The sequence below is a fragment of the Anneissia japonica genome, unplaced genomic scaffold (genome assembly GCF_011630105.1).
Source record: "Anneissia japonica isolate Jap-2015-1 unplaced genomic scaffold, ASM1163010v1 scaffold1417_len1240632_cov203, whole genome shotgun sequence".
Lineage (NCBI taxonomy): Eukaryota > Metazoa > Echinodermata > Crinoidea > Comatulida > Comatulidae > Anneissia > Anneissia japonica.
Window position 1 is genome coordinate 491,440 of NW_022727891.1, and position 10,008 is coordinate 501,447.

The 10,008-nt window shown below is 34.3% G+C and overlaps 1 protein-coding gene across 3 annotated transcripts; it reads right to left on the bottom strand.

Annotated features, from left to right (window-relative positions):
- Positions 1-2,105: 2,105 nt before the first annotated feature.
- Positions 2,106-9,996, bottom strand: LOC117113890 (1-acyl-sn-glycerol-3-phosphate acyltransferase gamma-like). 3 transcript variants are annotated; one of them, XM_033257373.1, is made up of 9 exons: positions 9,942-9,996; positions 8,667-8,955; positions 7,490-7,659; positions 6,677-6,838; positions 5,373-5,526; positions 4,007-4,103; positions 3,825-3,903; positions 3,499-3,712; positions 2,106-3,095 (listed from the first exon to the last, which is right to left on the bottom strand). In XM_033257373.1, the coding sequence occupies exons 2-9, from the start codon at positions 8,839-8,841 to the stop codon at positions 2,980-2,982; spliced, it is 1,167 nt and encodes a 388-aa protein (XP_033113264.1). In that variant the 5' UTR covers positions 8,842-8,955; positions 9,942-9,996; the 3' UTR covers positions 2,106-2,979. The 3 variants fall into 3 exon arrangements, with proteins under 3 accessions (XP_033113264.1, XP_033113260.1, XP_033113263.1); XM_033257369.1 differs by having other exon boundaries at positions 9,836-9,968; XM_033257372.1 differs by lacking the exon at positions 9,942-9,996 and adding an exon at positions 9,592-9,825.
- Between the last annotated feature and the right edge of the window lie 12 nt (positions 9,997-10,008).

Consider the following 10,008-nt stretch of genomic DNA (forward strand, 5'->3'; position numbering starts at 1 on the left):
GTTAATGAGGCGCTATGTGCTCTCGCATGACTGAGTGTTGGATGTTCACATCAATTAACAAAAATTATCCAGAGTTTTCAAGTTCTACAAAGCTTCTGTTGCTGCTAAAGTTTTGCGATTACTACTTGCATATGGAAATAGAGGAAAATACTACAAAAATATATCATTAGACCCATATACTGTATTTATAGGCCTACATATCAGGATTGAATGGACTTTGCTAGGGTTGATTCAGGACACCTCGATTTTGTAGATTATTGATGATGATTGATTTGTTGGCATTGACAGCTATTATTACACTACACCTGTTTGCACAAGATAATTCATGCTACATTTCATTTACAACTCAAAAATGTTATCAAGTTGAGAAAAAACAAACAAATCTGAGTAAACAATATCATGGTGTCCTTCAACTGAGTTTAATCAAAACAAGACTTACTAAATCTATGGAAAAAGTACAGTATATTAAAGGTTTCAACACACATTCATTTGATCCCACCTGAGTCACTCGCAAATTTGTTAGCAAGATTTTGGGGATGTACTGAGTATTTGGTACGATAACACATCGGGGTAGGGCAAAGCATCACTCCTACGATATTTTCCTGATGGAAACTCGCATCGAAATGTCATTTGCAGTACCAGCTGCTACTTGGGGATCGGATTCAACACTAGTCACTAAGCGCGAGATCGGTAGCCTAGTGGTTATGGCGCCAGGCTACTTATCTGGAGGGCGTGGGTTCAAATCCTGAGTATTCAGTACAATAACACGTCAGGTTAGGGCAAAACATCACACTTTGATATTTCCTAATGCAAACTTGCATCAAAATGTTGTAACCAAACTGTATAGTTGATTAACACAATATAATAAGTAATGCAAATTGACTAATAAGAACATCTTACTGTCACTAGGGACAAACAGTATATGTGGATTAAATACACTTAGCATGATGAAACCTCACTAACATAACAATACCACTTTAAAATCACTTCCTAGAATTATCCAAAACAAATTTCAGATTTAAAATACCAATTTCATATTCTAATAAACATTTCTTTCGATAAAAACATGTTTTTCCTTTGATTCACACTGAAAACACTAGCCTTACTGGGATTAGACATGTTTGAACACCATGTACATTGATTATTATTATTTCCACAAACATACAAGCCAATACATAGAGAGAATAGAGGATACAAATGTACAATTAAAGGGTGGGCGGGGAGGAGGAACTGCAGATAAAAATAAAAATACTAATAATTGTGTACAATTCCTAAATATTGTTCAATAAATTAAAAATGCATGTTTTTTCATCAACAACAATATACTGTCATACATAATTATAATACTGAAAACCAATTGGAGCTTCCAAATTATTTATTGCTTTTATGAAGTCTACTTTTAGCGTAACATTCACTGTGGAACATCAATTTCACGTGTGTGTCTACATTTAATAATTTTCAATGTATATACTTTACACTATGCTGTGGAGACAGTTCAGGGTTCAGTTCCCCTAAGTCTGTCCAAGACAAAAGCTGTTAAAACTTGTTCATTAATCTAAACACCTAGCAACACAGTGCATTCATAACTGATCAATACTGCTTTTGTTGTACATATTAAAATAATCTTATTGCACACAGCTGCTAAAATAAACTAAATATATGTCTAAGGCTACGTTCACATCAAGCCCGGATTCCAGAGAAAAAATCATGAAAAATGGGTTCAGTGGTAAAGAATAGGACCGTTCACATCAAATTCGTATGATTTTCAGTCCGGACTCCGGATCTGTATCGATGGATCTGTGAGCCATTTGTATCCTGAAATCGCACGTTTTTTTTCCTTGGTTCAATCAGCAACAAGCTTGGTTGGTTCAAACCAATCGAACGCATACGTACTTAACCCGAACAACCGTGTTCCGTGCGCGATGTGAACGCAGAGTTAAAAAAACTCATGATTTTTTGTCCGGGCTTGATGTGAACGTAGCATATATTTATAATTGAAAAAGGAACTATCAGATTGATCTTACCCCCAGTGTAGCTAGCAGTCTTGAAATGGGTAGGGCTGATTGGGTGGGTGACGATGGTGAAGTGGAGGGGGTCGATGATTGAGTAATAATGGGCACTAGCTAGCAAAATAAGGTGATATGAGGTCATTTTTGTGCTTCAAATACTTTCAATGGGGAAAGCGACTGGGTGGTAGGGGAGCAACTTGAGGCAGACAAGTTCTTTTAGGGGAAGAGAGTGCGCAGCCAGCACATCCTCTAGATACGCTATTGCTTATCCCTCGAGTGATATGATATTGATGACTAACTGTATTGTTTCTATATTGGAGCAATCATACAGTCCAAGATATTCCTACTGCAGTCTCTGTCATTTTACAATCATATTTCTTTTTTCTATGTACACATGAGAATGTTTATGTACACTATGTATGTGGGATATTCAGAGTGTTTTTGCTAGGTCATTTTTAACAGTGGAATGGGATGATTACATTTTGGTAATTTTGTATGACAGTTTTTGAGTACTTGGATCTAATTTGCCAATTATCTTTAATGCTATTTTTTACCCTGAGAGATGGGTGCAAGATCAATGAACTTGTATGACTTTGAAGATAACATTCTAGTAGAGGTAAGCTTTGTTTACTAAGTAATCAATATCTGTTTGTATATATAGATATATTACAAGGGTAAAAGTCGTCATGTTCTTTAAGGTCACCATCCCTGACCTTCTAATTCTAGTAATCTGAGATTATAAATCAGGAAATAGATAGGCATGAAGTTCATTCATGGTTTAGAAGTTGATGAACACCAAATCCCTGTTTATTTTTGCCTTAAAACTACAATGTCTGAGCTTAATACTTAGTAAAATAAGTACATTATATTGTCCTCTTATTATTAACCACACCATAATGAGGAATGGTTGTACTTAATATTTTTTACTAATTCTTCAGAAGCCTCTTTTTGATTAGTCCTGCTTATTTGTTTAGCTTGAAGGTTGCATTTGCGATTGAGTGGCATCGCCATTGGAAATAGTAGATCCGTATGTTGAGCCTTTTGATGTAACAGTCTCTGATATCATTCTTTTGCATAGTAAGTACGCTGTTATTGGTGGATACGGGAAAAAAAAAACAAGAAAATAATCATTAGTGGATATAATGTATACATTATTCAAGTCAATGGCATACGCCATATTGGCAGATAATAAATTTAGAAATTTTTGTAGTAAAATACCTGCAAATCAGTAAAAACATATAATTATGTGTTGTAGTTCCACATTTAAAGTGAAATTAAGGGGTGTGTTTATTTGAGTACATACGTATCAATTTCACACAAAAAAAATTACATAAATGCCTACAGTACCTCGAATAAACGCCACCCTCTTAAAACCCTTCTCAACACTAAACGTTCAATATTCAAATTTGTAATTGTATTTTTGAGGTTTTCAGGATTTTATGACATCAGTATAATCTTTAATCTGGGTGAAGACAAATGAAGACCTTACCTAAATAAGTCCCAACAGTAAGTGCTAAGTACGTATAGATAGTCCCTGTGTAAAGTAAGTATATCATGTAGAAAGCAAACGGAGTAAACAGAAGCGTTGACCAGAATATGAAGACCAAGACCGGGCCATTGTTTACACTTAACTTGGTTCCTACGTACTTGCCCTGGTAGCCCTCCAGCGTATCATGTTTATGAAAATAATCAACTGCATCATCCTTTAGTAAATAAAGAATTTTTATAAGAATAATTAGATAAAAATGTATATATTGAATGTAATATCTTATTGATTTGATATTGTCAACCTTACAAATTTAGAGTCTTCTTTACCTTTTCCTGATACAATTTGTGACAAAATGCTGCACTTTCCTCATCAGTATCTGTTGGAATATTGTCAGCCGCTATCCTCCTGTAAAACATTCCAAATTAATAGCTGAGACTTTTTAAAAAAACAATAAATGCAACACTATTTCTCAAGTGATGTAATATAAAAAAATCACAAAGTCAGTCACCTTGTTAAGACATGAAATTTCATCTTCTTAGCTGAAACAACTTGCATAAAAGTAGGTTCATCTTTACAACACAATGTTACATCATACATAGCAGGAACTGTCAAACAGAAAAATAATTAATGTACAAAATTAACATAAAATACCAGTCACAAATAAACTTAAATTCATTGCATCCTCAAGGTCGCTGTTCTTTTCACTTGTCCAAGATGGAATAGCATCTAATTCAGAGAGAGTATCACACTCTTGTCTGTTCACGCAACAGAAACTGGGGATAAAGCTTATTCCCATATGAGCCTTTTCCTGAAAGGATTTACCCACTTTTAATAAAGTCTCTAGCATCTGGTAGATACATTTTATGTATTTAGAGCACTTATGTTGAATTAGTATTAGAATTGTACACATTCAAGTCATCTACCATGTGCTACTGTATATCAAGTGGAATATTCATGCTTTTTTTGTGTAAACTGATTGTAATTCTGTAAAATGTTTTACATGTTTGTTCTTGAGAACAAGACTTTACATAATACCTGTAAGAAAAATGGTGGAAAAGTGTAAACATTATTATTATTATTTATTATAATTTATACTGGAGAGTGTATTTATAAATAATATCCACAGATGGTTAGTTCCCATAACATATGATTGATTCCTGCTTCAGTTGAAATCAACAACAAAAAAAATAAAATGAATAAATGGAATGACATGAGTACAAAGAACTCCACTCCTTCCCTAGACCTCATAAAGAGACAGTTTATACAGCATCATCAATCCTGCAATTTGCGAGTTACTCTTGCTGTTAGGATGTGAAGGAATTAATTTAAAAAAAACATAGGAAAATTTGTAGACATTAAAAGAAAGTACAATAGACATCGGTGGAAGAACTAAATCACATAATCATTAATGTTATAGTTTACTAATGATTGAGTTAATGAATGAGTTAATGAATAAATGTGAAAATAGGATATATATATATATCTACATACATGCCAAATTTAAGAGAAGTGATGGCTTGAGATTTTCCCACGGAAGGAACTCCAATAAGCGAGGGTCATGGGCCCGCCTAGGCCCCGGAAAATTCTGTTGCCTAAAGATGCTCTCTGGTGTAATGAGTCAAATTTAAACATCGCAACGATTTCTTCCGGTTTTTCTCAGTTAAATTAGTACCTGACAATAATACTGTACATATGTGTGGGCCTGGCCTTAATATAATAATATAAGATTATATATCAATACTTTTGTTTGCGATGGGACGCATGAAAAGCGGGAGAAATATATGTGGCTGGTTGGAGGGCTTGAGATGGGGTCAAAAAGATGGAATCTTCCACCAGATGGGGAAGACTTGGTAGGTATGTATCTATAAACTTACCAACACCCTTCATTGCTTGTGTGATAACAGAAAATCCTTTGGTACGAGGTAATAAATGGTATTTCAGTTCTTTTAGACCTTTTTCCTTGGCAACTTCATTTGCTTTCACTTGTTTTTCTCTCGTAAAACGTGTTCCCTCACAAAAAAGTAACATCTATGAAGAAAATAATAATTCAACCCCTTCAAGCTCTTACATGCACCACTTAAAAAAAGATAAGCACAATAATATAAAATTACAAGATAAATGGTGGTTTATATCATTGCAAGACAAACAATACATAATGTAGTATATTTATAATTACTGTATCTATGTTTTATATGTAATATATTTATTGATGTTTTAAATTTAGTGCTGGTTAAAGCATGGACCTTCAACCACCAGTTGTTTTGCATATATCCCCTTGTTTCTTGTTTATTTTCTTACGTTATGCTTTTTTAAGACAGTATAATACATACTCCAAGTATCGAAATGCACGCCATCATGTCGGGATTCAATATTTCAACATTAATTATGTCATCATCATGAATCATCAGGAATTCCTGATGATGACGTAATTAATGTTGAAATATTGAATCCCGACACGATGGTGTGCATTTCGATACTTGGAGTATATATTATACTATCTTACCTGAGATTAATCAGTGGACCTTTCGGTTTATGCTTTTCTCTTACTGTTAACACTCTGCCCGGCAAACACGGAGATCTCTGTGTTTGAGGGTTTTTTTTACAGATTCCGATAGATGGTGTAATTACTGACATGTACTAACAATTTGAACACTATAATATTCAGTCTGGACTGTAGGTATTTCACTATTTGCTTACATTGAGTATAGCCGTATTGATGCACTTTCATGAAATCGGGATTATCTCAGCTTCGTTATGCGAAATTGCGTAAATCTCAATTTCATGCTTAAATGGAAGTATTCGGTAACATATTTTAGCACTGACCATTTATCTACTTAGTATTCTAATAAATTGAATTACACCATTTATTCAGAACAAGTCTGGCTCTGTATCTGAACTGTCTTGGCTAAATTTGAAGTAGATATCAGCAGGTATTTTTAGAATTGATTATTTATACTTAGGCCAGCGAACTACGACTGAACACTATCTGGATCCATCCCTGTGATATGCGATTGATTTAGCTGGATAATTATTAACCCAGTGTGTTACTATTTTCCATTGTTGTTTGATACATAGAGGCAGTTATATATCAAATTATTCTTTATTATGTGCAAATTTTATCTCAAAATGGTGCATTTTTGAAAATCCAAAGAAATTTAGTATCTTATATTCTACTTACCCATGATTTTACTGGATAATCTTTTAATATACTAATCCCATCAACCAAAGCCTTTCGATCCTTCAGGAAATTTCTTTTCAGGAATACCATTTCAATTAAAGAGAAACCCCAACCAACAATAGGAATGTACTTCAGTTCCTCTTTCACAAATGATTTGGATGACTAAAAGAAAGACAAATAAGTTGTTGAATGGATGGATGGATGTATTTATTCGGTGTAAACACCAAGGTTAACCTGCTAAAGTCTAAAGAAGACTTATTTCCAATGGGGTCATCTGGTGTTGATTGGGCAGTACACCGGGAAACAATCCCCTGCTCTTTTCTGAATAGTGTACTGCGTTCTTTAACGTGAAAAAAAAATCACAATTCTAGTCTAAAAATAAAAATAAATTGCTAAATTTGTATGAATTTTTAGTTTTCAACTGAAAATTACAAGAAACATTTATCTTCATAAATTAACGGAACTTAAATAATGCCATCCTTTGATCTATATTTGATTACAGTAGGTACTCAGCAATGTAAATTAACTTGTGATCAATATAGTGATTTTTATAGTAAAAAATTATCTGTTTTATCTGTTAATACTGTACAATGTTTTAAATGAATTTTGGGGGTTTTCTTTCTCCCCAGATTTCACCACAAAATATGTGTTGTTATAATAATAATAATGTTACATTTATATAGCGCACAATGCCAGAGCTTCTATGTACTTTACTAAAACAGAAAAGTTATGAGGCTAGATAGAGTGAGATTTCCTTTTGTTATTTGGGGTTTAAAGAATGGTAACATAAGATCCAAGCCACAAGCAACTTACCCCTAGTATACCAAACTTCTCACACGCTGACCATGTCACTAAGAAATCAACATCAAAACGATGATTCATAACAATAAGGGCGTGCTCTGTAGATAACATTTCAATGAAGTTTTTTTCATGGTAAAATATAATCTCTGCTTTTGCCCAATGATCAAAAAAGAACACCATTTCTGAAAATAGAATAGGTCATTGTTTTAGTTCACTGTTTATTCCTACATGTAAACTCATATTCCAAATACTACATATAGGCTATGTTTTCACACAGCTGCTAATGGTTAGCAGGATCCGGATCCTGCTTACCATTAGCTACAGTGCGTCCATACAAAAAAATCCCGATTCGGATACCAAAAATATGATGATCGCTTGCTAACCGTTAGCGGTATCCGGATACTGCTTAGGTTAGTGCTAACCGATCGGGCGTTCTCACGCAGGTGCTAATGGTTAGCGCTAAGGGTTAGCTTTGGGTCAGTCTTGTGCTTCGGTTTACACATAGAGGGTTAGCTTAGTGTTAATAGATTGAAGATTGTTATTTAGTTCTTTGAAAAAGTGGTCTAGAATTACAGGGGTTTTGGAATTAGTCAAATTGGATGGTGCACTGTATAACAATAACATTTATTTTGTATTGTAATACCAACTCCCTGGTAATATAAACTTCTAAATGATTTCACAACTCTACTGTATTACCTTTAGCTCCTTGTTCTCAGATAGGAAGGTCACCTTGTGAAAGGAAGGTCACCTTGTGAAAGCAATGTCACATGACCAGCCCATGACTCATCAAATGTCTGAACTTAACTTTTTTTAGAGCACATTTAGGACAGTCATTTGTAAATGATTTACTCAAAAACACAATGTAAATGGTATAATTTTGCAACATTCAATACATTGTGCAATATACTGTAGGGAAATCAATGGCAGAATGTTCAATGTATTTAAAAAGGTATAAAACTAAGGGTGCAATGAATTTTATACTAGTCTATAGTAGGTTTAACAATAATTCTCATTAATTTATTAAATGGTGATAGCGCGTCAAAAAAATTATTATAACTGCAGGCTAAACATCAGGTTAAACCTGAGATTTCTTCATTGAAACATGTACAAAATGTTAATAAACAAACATATATTGATTACGATAATAAGAAATGGTGTTAAATAAATTTTAGAGATTGGGAATACTTACGAACCCAGTGCTGGTAAGCGAAAAAGCATACACATCGTCTGTATAGACTTTTACTTATTGGCCAGAGAATTAAACAGCAGGCTTGTAGCAGATTTATGATGATACCACTGACAATAAAAGTGTAGGCACCTATCAGTGGTAGAACGTAGGTTTTTCCGATTAGAGATAGTAACATTGTGTTATGTTGAATTCCAATTGAACCTAATTCCGAGTAAATCTCTTAATAAATTCGTAGTTGACAATAAGATAACTGTTGAGTCACTCAGGCTTCCTTGATTTTGTTGTAAATCTGAAATAAGAAAAGAAAACAAAACAAACTAGTTGATCTAAACTGTATGATCCATGACACATCTCACAAACGGCTTTAAAGATGGTGCACTTTTTCATACTTGCATTTCAGCCCTCCAGCTGTAACACAATTAAGGAGAGCAAGGATTTTCACGGCTCAGCGCTGGTTCAAAGTGGCATGCTGGTGGTGGAACAAGTTTTCTTGGATAAATAAGGACTATCATAGGCCCAGTGTACAAAATTGGATCAGCGCACTTTAAAGAACCGGCCAATTACATCCTTTTGAGATGAGCAGGGGCCAGTACATCCTTTGTAGGCACGGGTTACTCCAGTGTACTGACTTGTCCAGAGACCCTGCCACCATGGATCCCACCCTTGCGGGATGTACCTACGTAAACCTATGCCTAAACATACAGTGGCTACCACCACTTTAGGCGTCCAAGCTTCTACTTGGCTAAAAGACTGCAAATGAAGTAGAAAAAAATATGAGGAGGACCTACAAAAAAAAAAGAAGAGAGTAGAAATTCTTCTTTTTAATTCTAGAAATGAAAACCCTTAAAAGTTAAAAAAAAAAAATTATTGTAATGCTGCAGAAAAATAGTCGAATACATTACATTCAGTAACAAATTAATTTTACCTGCTTTAAATAAGAATTAGGCTTCCTCAAGCCTAAAAGGAAGAAGAGAAGCAAGATGTGTGTGTAGTTTCAGTATTTTACTTGTTGTTAGTTCCTCCTGACCTCACGCCACAATGTAAAAAATCAAAGGTTAACAAACAGATATCTGACCGAAAGACTTGCCTTGCCTTGGATGATTGACCTAGGCTAGGCTAGAGAGATGTAAACCCAATTCAGACATCTTGGTAAAAAAGTACAGACTTACATTTAAAATATGCTTGTAGAGTTAGAAACTATATAAATGAACTAAACATTCACAAGTTTAACACCGCCAAGTAGGCCTAAATAAGTAAGTTTTCTTTGTGACTAACCTTGAATTGAATGAAAGAAAAAAAACCGTTCCGCGCTGTGTCTAGCCAAGTCTAGCCTCATTGTTGT